This window comes from Marmota flaviventris, chromosome 3, assembly GCF_047511675.1.
Source record: "Marmota flaviventris isolate mMarFla1 chromosome 3, mMarFla1.hap1, whole genome shotgun sequence".
NCBI classification, from domain to species: domain Eukaryota; kingdom Metazoa; phylum Chordata; class Mammalia; order Rodentia; family Sciuridae; genus Marmota; species Marmota flaviventris.
The window spans coordinates 156,531,664-156,548,425 of record NC_092500.1 but is presented as its reverse complement, the minus strand read 5'-3'; the positions used below and the strand labels follow the sequence as shown (position 1 = coordinate 156,548,425).

The 16,762-nt window shown below is 33.1% G+C and overlaps 1 protein-coding gene across 5 annotated transcripts in view; it reads left to right on the top strand.

Moving 5' to 3' along the window:
- The window catches only part of Clcn3 (chloride voltage-gated channel 3), an 82,938-nt gene that overhangs the window by 14,355 nt on the left and 51,821 nt on the right, over nt 1-16,762 (top strand). The window contains exon 1 of one of the 5 annotated variants that reach the window (XM_027926947.2): nt 15,324-15,534. The exons of 3 other annotated variants lie outside the window; for them this stretch is intronic. In XM_027926947.2, coding sequence (XP_027782748.1) covers nt 15,456-15,534 — 79 coding nt within the window. In that variant the 5' untranslated portion in view covers nt 15,324-15,455. Of the gene's footprint in view, nt 1-15,323; nt 15,535-16,762 lie in introns of those variants that run through there. One more of the 5 variants, XM_027926949.2, reaches the window with a different exon arrangement.

Genomic DNA, 16,762 nt, shown 5'->3' with positions numbered 1-16,762 from the left:
TTTAGTTTTATCAAAATGTTTATGATTTTATTTAAATCATATCCCTTCTGGGTGGGATATTCATAAATACTGTCTCTGGGAGAAGTATTTCAAAAGAAAAGACCTGGCAAAGTTGATAGAGAGTGACTATTCCAAAAGCTGGCTAGTCTTAACAAGACACCTCTTAGGATGAAAACACATCACAGTCTGGGATCAGGCCTTTGGTCCTACAGACACGGAACCATGGTACCATTATCATGAAACTTGAGTTCTAAGAAGTGAATTTGTATTAACTTGTTAATATAAATTTAGATCTCTATGGTTTAAACCACAAGGTAAAGTTATAGTGATAAATATACTAATATTCTATTTTATTTTAAAAAAGGATATAAACCAGTTTATAAAGATTTTACAAAATTCCATTTTTAGTGTATTTGACAATGATGGAGTAAAGGGAAAACAACTTGAGATGACATAAAATGTAGAGATGAGACTGATTTAAAAATGTTATTAAGCCAGGCATGGTGGCAATGTCTATAATACCAGTGACTTGGGAGGGTGATTCAGAAAGATCACAAGTTCAAGGTTAACCTCAGCAATTTAATGAGACTCTTACTCAAAATAAAAAATACAAAGGGCTGGGGATGTAGCTTAACAGTGGAATTCACTTGGGTTCAAATCCCCATTATCACAAAAAATAAAAATTAAAAAATGATACCAATATACTTTCTAAGAAGTGACTACAAATTTGTCTCTTAAGTTTTATAGCAACAAATGAATAGGAGAAGCTGTTTGGTTCAATGATTCATAATGTTTATAAGAAAAAATACTAACCAGTAGCTCAGCAGACACCCTATTTCTGAGCGACCTTCTTTCTCTTTTTCTGGTGACATTTTAAAGTGGTTACTGCCTAATGCATTAAACAGTGGTTTTTTTTTTTTTTTTTTTTTTTTTAAGGAATATGCTTGGAGTAAATAGTGATTTTCACTGGGCTTTTGTTATAATATCCATCGATATCTCCTAATTCTATCACAGGATCTAATTGTACAAGGGCACCAGTTGAGCATCCCTCATCCAAAAATCTGAAATCCAAATGCTCCAAAATCTGAAACTCTTGTGAGGTCAGAAATGATGCCACAAGTAAAAAATTCCACACAATAAAACTATTTCATCCACAAAATTATTTCAAATGTTGATTAAAATTACTTCCAGGCTTTGTATAAGGTATGTTTAAAACATACTTGAATTTTTTTGTTTAGAATTGAGTCTCACCTCCAAGATTTTTCATTATGATTTTGAAAATATTCCAAAATCTGAAATAATCAGAAATTTAAAGCACTCTGGTCCCAACTATTTTGGATAATGGATATTTAGCCTGTATAGCATTGATTAGTTGTGATGGTATGGCAGAATTCATAAATATATTTTAGAGTATCTTGTAATAGATGGACTATATAGAATTTTAGGAGGTTATCAATATATATTTTGGTTTTTTGCTGAGATCTGAAAGGGGTTTTAGAATGATATCAGAAGTATTTATCCTGCTAGATTTCCTTATGAAAGAGAATAGGCCAGGCACAGTGTAGTGTATGCTTCTAATCCCAGCTATTTAGGAGATTGAGATAGGAGGATTGCAAGTTCTAGGCTAACTTGTGCAACTTAGTGAGGCACTATCTCAAAATAAAATAAAGGACTGGGGATATAGCTCAGTGGTAGAGTACTTGTTTAACATGTGGAAAGCCCTGGGTTCCATTTTATTTTTGTTTGTATTCTTGATCATTACCATTCTGCCTGGAGTAAGATGAAATCTTATTATAATTTTGATTTGCATTTCCCTGATTGCTAAAGATGTTGGACATTTTTTCATATATTTGTTGGCCATTTGTATTTCTTCTTTTGAGAAGTATCTGTTTAATTCATTTGCACACTTATTAATTGGTTTTTTTTTTAGTGTTGAGATCTTTACATATTGTGGATATTAATCCCCTATTAGAGGAGAAGCAGGCAAAGGTTTTCTCCCATTCTGTAGGCTCTCCTCTCATTCTTTTTTTGTTTTTAATCTTTATTTTGTTTATTTATTTTTACATGGTGCTGAGGATCGAACCCAGTGCCTCATATGTGCGTGGTAAGCGCTGTGCCACTGAGCCACGACCCCAGCCCTCTCCTCTCACTCAATCATTTCGTTTGCTGTACAGAGCTTTTTAATTTGATGGCATCCCATTTATTGATTCTTGGTTTTATTTCTTGAGTTTTAGGAGTCTTGTTGAGGAAGTTAGTGCCAACACCAAATGATGGAGTGTTGATCCTATGATTTCTTCTAGCATTTGTAAGATTTCTGGTCTAATTCCTAAACCTTTGATCCATTTTGATTTTTTTTTTTTTTATTTTGGCTGTAGATGGACACAGTACCTTTATTATTATTATTATTTTTTTTTTTTTGTGGTACTGAGGATTGAATCCAGTGCCTCATATGTGCTAGGTAAGCAATCTACCAGTGACTACAACCCCAGGCCTCTATTTTGAGTTTTATATGGAGGGAGAGATAGGGATCTAATTTCATTCTTTTACATATGGATGTTCAATTTTCCTAGCATCATTTGTTACAAAGGCTGTCTTTTCTCCCACATATATTTTTGACACCTTTGTTGTTAGCCTGTATTACAAACATTTAAAAAAGTAAAACAAAGCTAAGTATTCTCCAGTGTTATTCACAAAATAAGAGGCTTTGAGGAACATTTCTTCTTTTAGGCAGCAGTTCCCTAGCTTTTTATTTCCAAACTCCCTTTTTACTATTGAGGCCCCCTAAGAGCTTTTTAAAAGTGTAGGTTATAATGATCAGTGTTTACCATATTAGAAACTAAATCAGAAGAATTTAAAAACATTTAATTCAATTAAAAATAACAGTAGGGGGCTGGGGATATGGCTTAGTAGTAGACCGCTTGCTTAGCACATGTGAGGCCCTGGGTTTGAATCTCAGCACCACATAAAAATAAAATAAAGATATTTTAAAAAAATAATAACAGTAGGGCTGGGGATATAACTCAGTGAAAGTTCTTGCCTAGCCTGCATGGGGCCCCAGGAAGCCCTTCAATAAACAAACACAACAAGCAAATCCCCTAACATTAATAAGGTTTAAATAAAAAACATATTTTCCAAAATAAAAATAAACTTATGGAAAGAATGACATTGTTTTACCTCTTGCAAAGTGTGCCCAGGACTGGGGAGGACTGGGGAGCAGCTCTGTGGTTGAGTGCCTGTCTAGCCTATGTGAGGCCCTGGGTTCCATCACTAGTACCTGGTACTTGTGGGGTTAATCTCTAATGCCTGGTTTAATAGAAGATAGCTAGATATGTTCTTTAATCTCTTATAATGTTTTGGTTGAAATTACAAAAAAGGATAATAAAACCCAACCTTTTGTAAATATAAAGTTGGAAGAAATAATTTAATAGCTTTTTCAGACTGTTGTGAATATTCTTCTTTGAAATGATACCAGAACTTGACAAGTGAAAATTTCTTAAAGGTTAATTGCAATGTGGAAACCCCATTAATGAACATTTTGTGTTCTGTTAAATTAAAATCCATTGGCTCATCTTTCACTTTTAAAGGATCCCATTACCCATTCATGACTTTATAATATGCATTAGTCATTTGGAAAAGTGATTCTTTGATATATTAGTTTCTCTAAGGCTTATATAACAAAGAACCACAGGCTGAGTAGCTTTAAACTGCATATTTATTTTCTTTCATTTAAATCACATATTTACTTTCTCTTCTGGAGTTGTCAGGGGTTGGTTTCTTCTGAGGCCTTTCCTTAGTTTATAGATAACCATCTACTCTCTATGTCTTCACATGGTTTTTCATACGTGTGTATCTGTATCCTAATCTTTTTTTCTAAAGAGGCTAATCATATTGGATTTGTACCCACCATAATGATCTTATTTACCTTAATTATCTCTTTGAAGAGTTCATTTGGACCTTATCCCCAAGTACAGTCACTTCCTGAGACATGGGGGCTAGGACTTTAAGATACGAATTTTGGGGGAACACAAGTCAACCTGCGATGACTGATCTATGCAGATCTTGCTAGTGTTCACTATTTCATTTCACAAAATCAAGAAGTCACTTTCTTTTTTTTTTTTATTATTATCATCACCAATCCCATCAGAAAAGTCTGTAACTACTGGGAAGATGTTTGACTTACAGTGGTGAATGTAAGTTTCTAAAATTAAATTTTTGCTTGAAAGCTTGAATTTTGTTATCGACAACAAATACTGTCAGATATTTTACTTGAAGAGACAGGCTCATTTTATATATGCTGAGAAAATGTCTGCCAGATCTCTAGGTCTAAACAGCTATAGTTAGCTACTCCTAGCAGCATTTCTCTTAGTTTTCATTTCTTTCAATAAAAATGGTAAACTGTGACACAAACCTATAATTCCAGCTGTTTGGGAGGCTAAGGCAGGAGGATTTCAATTCTGAGGCCAGCCTGGGCAACAGAGGAAGACACTGTCTCAAACAAAACAAAACAAGACACAGAACAAACAATAACTGGTGTTCCCTGAAAAAACGTTTGCTCACAACTCAAACATTCATACAAGTGCTTTTCGTTAACATGGAATCATTATACAACAGTATGAACAAAAGTGCTATATGTATTCTTTCTATTTTATCACATAGACTGTTAAAAAGATAGTATCCTTAAGAGTTATGACTTAATAAAATGAATATTACTTACAATTTTACCCAGGTCATTTGGAAGAGAAACTGACTTTTGCTTTTTTTTTTTGGCAAGTACATCATGGTGAAAAATATGACTTCTAGACATTCTGATGCCTCTGCTTTGAGTTGTGCTAGATGACAGCTGTTTTAGCCACTATTGTTTTTGTACCATAATTGCAAAGGTCATGAAAAAGACAAAGAATGTTGTGGTTGGCTGAATAATGACTCCTTCCACACTCTAATTCCTGGCACCTCTAAATATGTTACTGTACGAGATAAAAAGCACTTCCTTGTGATTAAATCAAAATTTTGAGATGGGGAGATTACATGGATTGTATGGGTAGAACTAATGTAATCACATAGGCCTTCAAAGAGAGAGGCAGGAGGATCAGTGTTAGTGGTAGACATGGTGAAGGAAGTGAGTGATTAAAGTCATACCAGGCAAATACAGTGAGTCAAACCTCTGGTAGCTGGAAAAATCAAGGAAACCATTTTTTCTTGAGGCTTCCAGAAAGAATGCAGCCTGTAAAACATCAAAGACCAAGGAGTTTAGAAAGACATGATATCATGCTAAGTACATTGTGGCAACCTGGATTTGAGCCTGGAAGACAAGGAACATTAAGAGAAATGCTGCTAGGGGTAGGAAAGACGGTGGAATGCAGTGGTCATCGTTACCCTAAGTACATGTATGAAGACACGAAGGATGTGACTCTACTTTGTGTACAACCAGAGATATGAAAAATTGTGTTCTATATGTGTAATATGAATTGTAATGTATTCTGCTGTTATATATAACAAAATTTAAAAAAAGAGAAAAGCTGCTGAAATCCAGGTAAAGTCTAGGGTTTACATAATAATTATATTCCACCATTAGTATTTTGACAATGTGCCATGGAAATATAAGATGTTAATAATTGGGGAAAATCAGTAGATATTCAGGATCTTTCTGTACTACCTGTGCAACTTTTTGAAATCTAAAGTTCATTTTGAAATCTAAAGTTCATTTTAAAAATGGAGTTCACTTTTATATAATAAGAGCAAAATGTGCTTATTATAGAAAATATTGGTGATAAAGAAAAATATAAGGTAGAAGACAATCCTGCCATGCAGGGGTAACCAGTTTTTTTTTAAACTTTATTCTATGCATATTCCAGTCAACAGTAATTATTAGGTTACTTTATGGGCCAGACAACAGGATAAGTGCTTGGGAGAGAGCAGTGAAGAAGAATGATGTGGGTCTTTGTGTTAGGGAGCTTACACTGTAATGAGAGAAAACCATTAAAATATATAAATAATCCCCCCGCTCCCCAAAATTATAATATTACAATTATTGTGATATAGTAAGATATTTAATGTGAGAACAAGAAAGTGGGGGAACCTAAGATATGATTATTTAAGGTGAGGACTGAAAAATGAGTACAATTCAGACAGGTGAATGAGGGAGGCAGTGAATGGAGGCGCTGGGACCTGGGTCTATAGAGTGCAGTTTGCAGGCACAGGGAGCAGCTTGAGAGAAGGCACTCAGGTACGAACAAGTTTGAAACTTGAGAGAAAGGTGGCTGGAGTGCAGAGAATGGGAATTAGAAAGGAAAGGATTGAGGCTGAAGAGGGAATTAAACAAGGTCCAAATCATGTAAATTAAAGTTTTGGACTTTTTTTCTGAGAGTAATGAGGAATCGCTGAGACTATGGAGGTAAAAGTAATAATTCTGAAGAGAGACAGTGATGTTCAATGTTTTGAAAATTGATGGTAGAATTATTGCTAAATATAAAAGTTCAAATGTTCCTAAGACTACTGGAGTTGATTGCTTTCTATGAATAAGGAAGCTCTTTGATATCATTTCAGTTTAAAGTGCTAATAAAATAATCCAAGAGTAGCTTTTTAGTAAACATAATATTCTTGTATGTGGATTTATAAGCAAAAAAAAAAAAAAAAAAATCTGATAGTGTAAAGTTATGGTATCCAAGAAAGGGATTCTGAGTTAGAGTAATTTGATTTTGCCTCCAGTGTTTTAAAGATTATGTTTTGTCTTCAGTAGATGACAAGATGATTTTAGTTGTATTGTTTTATTTGGCATCTATGGATAACATTGGTTGTATGTTCTAATGAATGAGATATTTGGCTACATGTCAGATTTTAAACTCGAATTTGACAACAAACTCTTTTAGAAAGTATGAAATCAATACACTGTGAATCTTTAGTAAAGGGTGTTTTAGAAATTCATAAAATGAAGTTAACAAACACCACTGCTACCATTTAATGGCTGGCTGTTGGGAAAAGGTCAAAACTATTTCACATGGTTTACCCAGGGTTATTTTTAGAAATAATTCCAAAGTTCATCTGATACTTGTTCTAAGCAAGGCTGTGTTCTTCATACATTTGATACCCTTCACATTCTATTGCCAACTACCTTATAAACATTTCCTGCACCTGCATCTCCATACTGCTTCAGCGAGCAGCCTACTTAACCTGCTTAATATATGTGGAAGTAGGGGACTGCCCAAAGTTGTGTGCTTATATGAGTAAGGTAATGCATTTAGGGAAAATTAACCCATACTAAGCTTATGAAATGTTGTGATTCAGGATGTTTCAAAAGCACTAGGAAAAAGATAATGAGACTTAATATTGATAAACTGGTGCTTTCATAAAATCAGCCAAAGATTGCAGTGGTAAGCTAATCAACTACTGTGGAGTATCATTTGAAGTCATTGGAAAGAAGTGAGCTTAATTTTTATTAAGACTATGCAGAACCTGATGATTTGTACCTCAAATATTATCTGCAGTTATTCCCATTACTCTGGAAAAAAAATTTAAAAGGTCCAAAGAAAGCTAACTAAAATTAAGTAAATGAAGATAGTGTGTGTGTGTGTGTGTGTGTGTGTGTGTGTCTGTGTGTTTTGTACACTCTGCCTGTCTCCCTTGAATGTAATGATGTAATGAATTAACTTCTTTTTTTGGTGCGTGTATGCTATTACATAAGACAGTACCTAAGAACTGTCCTTGAAAAAGTTACCACTTAGAGGAAATTTCTTAGAAGCAGTGTTTAGAAGAAATTTAAAGTCAGCGTAGATACTCGATGAATCTTGTTACCTGCAACTGATTGAGACTTAGATTACATATACTGTTTAAGAATAAGATTATTACTGGCTCCAAAATAAAAGATTAAGCTAAAGGAAAAATAAAAAGAGGAGAGGGAGAAGTTTCTAACTCTTAAGATTTGAATTGTGACATAGCACACATCAGAAAATCCATAGAACACAATTTTACAGTTTCATAAAACAAGCATCTCTGCAGCCCTCCCAGGTAATAAAGCATAGCCATATTCCAAAAGTTTCCTGCATGTGCCTCCTTGATCATGATACCTTCCTTTTCTTCTAGAGGTAGTTTTCTCTTTGTAAATCACTTTATTGCTTTACTTTATGATTTGATCATCTGTGCATCTTAAAAGAATGTAATTTAATATTACCAGGTTTTGAAGCTTAAATAGATGGAATCATTTGATGTATATGCCTTTGTTTCTTGCTTTTATGCAATGTAGTTTTTAAGAATCATATGCAAGTATTGCCATCTATGATTTTGTTCTAAATTGTATCATTTTTAAATGAATATGCTACAGTTTGCTCATTCATTTTATTTTTGATATATCTTCAAGTTCTTAACAGTTTTTGGTAGTTACAAGCAACACTACTTTGTAAATTATGCATGTATCCTGGAGTATAAGTGCAAAAATTAAAAAGGTCCAAAGAAAGCTAACTAAAATTAAGTAAATGGAGTGTGTGTGTGTGTGTGTGTGTGTGTGTGTGTGTGTGTGTTAGGGTTTCATTTGTCCTAGGTGAGACCTAATTGGGTCATAGATTGTTTTCCATAGTCGTATTCTAGTATTCACTTAGACTAAGAATGTATGAAAGTGTTTATTGCTCTATATTCACCAACTACTCAATATTGTCAGATGCCTAATTTATCATGGATTCTAATTGTGGTTTTAATTTGCATGTTCTTGGTAGCCAAAGAAGTTGAATATCTTTGCTTACTAGCTATTTGGAAATCCTCTCTAAGAGGACATTTGCCCATTTTCTGTTGAAATGTGTATCTTTAAAGATTTGTACTTCTTTGTTTTATAGACCCAGACTTTTTATTGAGTAATGGTGCTGTAAATGATCTTCTGTGTTGTGGATTGCACTTTACCCTGATAATGGACGTATTATGAACAGATGTTCTTAATTGTAATGTGGTCTTATGTATTAATCACTTGCTTTGTTGTTATTGTTTTTGTTGTTGGTTTTTGGTACCTGGGGTTGAACACAGGAATGCTTTATTGCTGAGCTACCTCCCAATTCCTTTTTATTATTTTTTTTCATTTTGATATGGGGTCTTGCTGAGGCTGTCCTTGAACTTGTGATCCTTCTGCCTCAGCCTCCCAAATCAAGGGGATTGCAGGCATGTGACCTTCTGCCCACCACTTTTGTTTTAATTAAGAAAAAGATATTCATATCCTAAAATCATGAAGATGTTTTCCTATATTATTTTGTAAGAGCTTTATTTGCATTGTATGTTTAGGTCAATAATCATCTTAATGTATTTGTGTGTGGGGTGTGTGTGTGTGAGGGTGTATTTAATTTTTTTTGGTATATATATGGACAGTTATCCTTTTATCAATTACTGAGAAAATATTTTTTTCCAGTCTTGTACAGTGTTACCTCTGATCTATATGAAGGACCCGAATATAAGATGATCTATTTCTATACTCCCTATTCTATACTATTAGTTTATTTTTTTGTCCCAATAATTTTTATTTATGTCTTCTTGTACTGCTGATTCTAATTCCTCCCTTCTCCCTTCTCCCTCCACCACCCCTCCTTTCCCTTTTCCCTCTTCCTTTTCCTTCCCATCTCTCTACTGTCTTCCTTCCCTCATTCATCTGCACTGTAGATTTTTCATTAGTCTTTTCAATAAATCAGTTTGCCTGTATTTTTCTATTATATACCTGTTTGGTTCATTAATTTCTAATCTTATTTTGTTCTACTTTCTTTGGGTTTATTTTGATGATTTTATTTTTTTCTAATTTCTTGGTTAGCTTCTAAGTTTTAAGCATTCTTTTCTGGTAAATTTATTAAAGCTATAAGTTGCCCTCTAGATACTGTTTTATTTTTTATGGCATAAACCTTTATTATCATTATCATTATCACTAATTTAAAAACATTTCAAATTTGTATAACAATATATATTTTGACCTATCGATGACTTACAAGTGCAGTTAATAATTTCCAAACTGATGAAGAGTTTCTGGTTATTTGTATAGATTGAACCCAGGGCCTTGAGCATGCTAGGCAATCACCACCAACCTATATCCCCAGCTCTTTTAAAAATTTTATTTTATTTTTAATACATGGTTTCACTAAGTTACCCAGGCTGTCCTTGAACTTGAAATCTTTCTTCCTTGACCTCCCACGTAGCTGGAATTGACAAGGAGTGGGCCACTGCAGCTGGCTGGTTAAGTTTTTAATTGATTTATAATATTATTATGCTGTGGTGAGAGAATATACATTGTGTAATTTCAATAAATTGAAATTTTTTTTCAGCTTGCATGGTGGCTCAGGAAAAAGGCCAATTTTTATAAATGTTTCCTATCTGCTATGAGAAAGAGAATGAATGTGTATGGTTTTTTTTTTTTTTTTTTTTGGTTATGGTGTTTTCTAATACCCATTGGGTAAAGTTTGTTACAGTCTTATGAAATCATCTGTTTTTCCTTTCTGATTTTTCTCCTTGTTTCAAAATTTAGTATTTGCTAGTGAGGTGTTGAGACTTTTCACTGTATTTATAGATTTGCCTACTGATACTTGTCATTTTGTCTGTTTTTGCTTTATATACTTTGAGCTCATGATAGTAAGTTATATCTTCTTTGTGAATGGAATGATTTTTATTTTTTAAATGATTTTTTAAATTTCCACTTACACTTTCCCCCTTAATGTTTACTTTGATATTACTCCCTGATTTTCTTTGAATTAATGTTTGCATGTTATACTTTTTTAGAAATCCTTTTACTTTTTGCTTACATGTTTTAGTTGAGACATAATCACATAGTTGGATTTTAAAATTCCGGGTTAAATGTATTTATCATTTAATTGGAGCATTTATTTCATTTACACTTAATGTAAATATTGGTATGTGGGTTTAAATATTTCTAAAAATTAGAATTCTTCGTTCTTCTTTTGCTTAGTCCTTGAACCAGCTTGAGTTTATGTGTGAGTATATTTGACAAATTCCTTGAAAATGAATTGTTTAGGTATAAAAAATAACTATTTTTTTTGGTTCTAATTTTGAAAAAGTGATTTTTATGTGATGTTTATGAAAGAAAACTTTGTTTTTAATCCTCTGATACCAGACAGCCATGTTAAGAATTAAAATCAGGGCTGGGGATGTGGCTCAAGCAGTAGCGCGCTTGCCTGGCATGCGTGCAGCCCGGGTTCGATCCTCAGCACCACATACAAACAAAGATGTTGTGTCCACCGAAAACTACAAAATAAATATTAAAAAAAAAAAGAATTAAAATCATTTATGTGTATGAGGTATGAATATTGCAAAACTTTTTTCTTTTTGATGCTGGAATTTAACCTCGGTCCTTGTGCATATGCTTTACCACTGAGCTATATCTCCAGTTCCTAAAACTATGTTTTATTTTAAAATTTATTTTTTGGTTTGTCTATTTTCAGGATTCTTAACTGTTCTTTCTTTCATGCTATAATAACTTTGTAGCTACATGTGTAGTTTGCATTGATTTTCTTCCTTGAAGGTTTTGCTTTGTCTCTCCCCCCAACCACCAACTTTTTAAGTTTTCAGATCTTTTTCTTAGGAAAGAGGACTTGACAATGCAGGTTAAAGTATAATGCCACATTATGTGTGCAGATATAAATCTGCAGCACCCACTTACCATTGTGATCTGTGGGATTTCACCTGCTGCTTCCAGTGAAGATTTTAGTTTTAGAAGTGAAAGATATAATTTTTTAAATTAACATTTATCTCATATAAGTGCTTTTAATTTATAAAACCATTTAAATATTTTCACTATAGAAAATCTTAAAGTATAGAGATGAGTAGTGTTGTACCTTCTTATCTTCATTACTTAGCTTAAATAATAATTCATGCCAATTTTGTTTCATCTCTATTCTCCTTATTTTAAAATAAATCTGAAGTATTTCATATAAGTGGATATATGCACATATATATTTCATTATGTGCTTGTAAAAGATCAAGGTTCTTTTAAAAACTATTATCTAAAATAGAAATGGTTCCTTAAAATCAAATGTTTCACAATTCTCCAATTGTTGCACTAAAAATTATACATTAAAATTGATATATCTTTCAGTCTTTTTGTTTGTTTGTTTTATTTCTAAACTTTATAAGTTCCCTACCCTTTTCTCTCACTACTTATTTGTTCCTACGTTCAATTTTCCTGATTGCATTTTTTGGGCTGTCATTTAATATGTTTCTCTGTCCCTGTATTTTCTGCAAATTGATAGTTAGATCTAAAAGGAAAGAGAAGGGCTAGGGTTGTGGCTCCGTGGTAGAGCACTTGCCTAGCATGTGTGAGGCATTGGGTTCAATTGTCAGCACCGCATATAAATAAATGAATAAAATAAAGGTTCATCAACATCTAAAAAAAATTTAAAAAATAAAAGGAAAACATATTTTTAAATATAAATATCTCTTAAAACTAAGTGGTATATTTCTTGAATCTTTAGAATTATAAGGAGCTTAAAGCATTATGATGCTCTTGTCATCTATCCTTACCCCCCTGGTTTTCAGATAATGGTAACACATCCTGGAGAGGTTGTGGTTTATGAAGAATCCCATGTCTAGTTGAGGTTAGAATCTAGAGTCTTTTGAAGATAGAAATATCCTTTCTTAAAATCTTTTTAAATATTTTGTTTTAGTTGTACTTGGACACAATACCTTTATTTTATTTTTCTGGGGTGCTGAGGATGGAACCCAGTGACCGGCACGCACTAGGTGAGCGCTGTACCACTGAGCCACAACCTCAGTCCCTTCTTCTGAATTTTTAAGTCCTACATGTGCTACCATTTCAGTGTTTTGGATTTTTCAGTATTAATCCTGAGCATTTCCCCCAAGCTAGCACAAAACTTCATGAATTTGTCATCTGCTCTCCTGCTTTAACCTCACTTTATTGTAATTCTGTTATCCTGGGTCATATCTACTCTGTATCAAAGTCCTGTTTGCCACACCTTCCAGTGTACCTTGTACTTTTCTAAAGTGTGACTGGAACACATTTTAACCTAAGTCATGATTCTTTTACTCTGAGAGAAAGTGATATTATGGACCCCATAAGCATGGGAAATTTGCTAACTCATGGAATTTTTAAAAATTTCACACTTACTATTACAAAGTAATATATTTTGTTTTACAAAATTAAAGTGATGTGGAATTATTTAAACACTGAATGCAACCTCACCTGCCTACTTCTTCCTCATTCCTCATGATAACAATTATGAGGTTTGCTTGCCTCATTAAAAAATTAACTCTGGGGGCTGGGGTTGTGGCTCAGGGCTAGATTACTTGCCTAGCACGTGTAAGGTGCTGGATTTGATCCTCAGCACCACATAATAAATACATAAAATAAAGGTATTGTGTCCAACTACAACTAAAAAATTTTTTTAAAAATTAACTATACAAATACAAGTACAATTATCTATATAACACGTACACATGATTTTTTATCTTTAAAAATAAATATATTTGCAAAACTTGTACTTATATGTCATTGTCAATAGTTTTTACAGGAAGAATATTCTCTTTTTAGTTAGTACTAGCTGTCATTTTCATTCTTTATGACCAAGTTCTAGATCAGGAAAAACAAGTTTGGATAGTACCTACCAATACCAGGAAAACTTGTAGGTAGGTTTTCCATTTTATGTAAAGTCATGTAAGAATGTAAATAATGTCATAAAAAAAAAGAAATCATTTACAGATGTCCATAGAATATCTTTTTAGAAATTTTTATGGTAAAAAAACACACACCAAAGAACCACAAATGACCAAATTTATATTGTGGTAATTTAGTAAAATTAACTCTGTCAAAGATTTCCTGGTCCAAACAAAACAAAAAACTGTTTCCAAGAAAATTTGAAAAACATAGGGGATTCTATCACTTTATTTCCTGTCATAAATGTGAATAGTTAGCATCAGGATTAAATGGAATGTTCCTGTGGCAATAATTCTAGTCTATATTCCTTTCCTGGAACCATGTCTCCCAATCTCTAGTGGGATTTTTCAAGAAGTTCTATTTATCTGAAGGTTCATATTTTTTGGAATTTAGAAGCCTGTTTCATTTATAAAATTGAAAGAAAAATTTTAAAAAGACCCCAAATAACTAGAATGTACTAGAAAGGTCAGATAGAACTTTCCTCTTTTACTGCTTTCTAAAGTCTGTCTTTCCTTCTCTTACCTGCAATTTTCATATATTCATGTTGAGTTGGAATGGTTGTCTCATTCAATACTAAAGAAAACAAAATTTTTTAGAAATTTCCTGAGTTCTATGAAATTCTTTCTATGGACAATCCTTTTAATTTTCTGGCACTATATAAATATAGGCATTTCAGAAGGAGAATACTCCATTTTAAAGAAATCATCTTAGAGGTAGCTATAAATTTTTGAACTGTGATTGAAAATGAGCATCAGTTTTGTTTGGATTAGTTTTAAATAAAACTTTATTTCTTATTTTGTGATGTTATAAAATTTTCTAGCAGAGAGGCAATTGGAGTACTTTGAAACATTTTCTACTACAAGCCTTTTAAGAAGCACAAAGTCTTTGTGAGATAGGAACAAAATGGGTAGGTAGGAGAGAGAGGAAAATCTCCTGCTTAGTAAATCCTTTTTTTTTTTTTTTTTTTTTTTTGCATACTTTCCACACACAATAGTTAAGTTACTTAGTATGTTGATAAGAAGTTTCTCCTTTCTCCTCCAAAGATAGAATGTCTACTGGTTAGTTCCTTGAAGGAAACCAGAAGCTGCTGGAGAGGATTAGTAAATGAGATAAATCCCTCAATTTACAGTTATTCAGTCTTTTAAATCTTAAGTTGAAGACTGTGGTACAATTTAGCCAATCAAGAATACACTTAAAACCAAGTTTTAAGTGAGAAACCTTTGGTATGTTTTAGTTTTTTTCATTGTTATGACTCTTACGACATTACTGAATAAAATTAGTACATTTATATTATAAAAGTGTACAATATTATTGCAGTGTCGCTTTCATCTGCATTAGAAATGAAAAGGGTCATTGTCTTCATCTATAATCTCCTTTTTATGTCTATTAAATATTTTGTTCTCCTTATGTTTATTTTAAAAAGAAAGAATGTTTATATTGTCTTACTCCAGTTGCAACCGAAGCTATTGAAGTTATATTGTGAGTACTTTCAAATTCTCGGACCAGTTTTGTCTGTTATAGTTGGCGCTTAGTCATCATCACACGTAGCAGGACCTGATTAAGAAGGCTGTTCCGCCTCTAAGCCTTGCTAGATTGTAGCCACTAGCAACCAGGCTGCAATAATTTCCCTTTGATGACATCATCCACTGTGGAAGAACCCAGTTGCTTCAGCCAGTCGGAACTACAGTTCTAAACCCTCATCAAATATGGCATCTCCCTTCCCTGCTGCAGCAGGGGTGGGAAAAATGCCACTGTCTTTTTAAGCTAGCAGCGTTCTTTTTCTTTTTCCTTTTTTTTTTTCTTTTTAAAAATTCTAATCATGGATGCTTCTTCTGATCCCTATTTGCCTTATGACGGGGGAGGAGACAATATTCCCCTGAGGGAATTACATAAAAGAGGTAATACCATCCCCTTGCTATGAATCCTCTGTTGGTATGTTTTGCATGCTGCTGGACGGTTCTCTAGCTTAAACAGGTTCTCTCGTTTGTCCTTTAAATGCTGCAGTATGTTGTTTAGTTGCCCAGGGTTGTTGGGGGGAAATGCAGTCTCCCGAACGGTTCTGTTGTCGTCCCGATTGTTTTCTCTGTGCAGATTAGTACTGCTTCAGATCACATTGGGCTCCGACTCCATCTTCTGAGTGAAAATCCTCTTTCTGTTTAACTATGAAAATGAATTAAGCTGCTTTTACAGCTAAAGTCGTATTGGTTGCCACCTAAAAGTAATGTTTTTCTTCCTTCAGAAAACTTGTGTTTCCTTTAATTTACTCAGAGAAATAAAGTGTCTGTGTACTACTAAATTTCAGCTTCTGCCAATTGCCATGTAGATTTACTGCAAAGTAAAATTATAGTAAAAGCTCTTAGTTACATTTTAGAACATTTAGAAATGGCAATAAAGATGAACAAATTTTTATATTAACATTGTTCATTTAATATGGATTTAGGTAACTTGCATGTACTACATTGTTTTCCACAGGTATCTTATAAAATTTGGTATGAATAAAACACATTTAGGGTGATTTTTGCACATCTGAAAAAAACACATCTGGGAGTTACTAAAGAGGTCCATGTTTGCTTTACTGCTATCCTTTGCAATTTTAACAGCATTTGTATAAAATAGAAAAGCACCCCGTGCTTGTGTAAATCTCTTGGCAGGCGCTGCTGCTGTCTCCTTAAAATTAATTGCATGCTAATTAAATTCCTCTTTTATTCATTTTTTTTAACTTGATACTTTAAAAAATTGATTGACATTTGTTGTTCTAGAAGAAAAATCTCTTACCTAGATAACTTTGTTTATGAGACCTATTAGTTTGAATTACTGCATGACATTATAAACTTACTTCATGGTTTTACCCAAACTTTTATTTATGAAGAGATAAGGAAGTCATGATTTTCTTGTGTATATTAGCCTGCTTTATTTAAAATAACTTTGTATCTTTATAACAGTTTTAAATCCTACTAGAATTTATGATATTTTCTACAAATATTTATTGGTTGCATTGTGTGTACTAGACATTATTTTAGGCTCTGAACAGTTGCAGCATTATTTATCCTGAGGAATTCTGTAGTTAATAAGAGATTGCTATTTTATATTTTGAGAAGAATTCTGTAGAGATCACTTTACATGTAT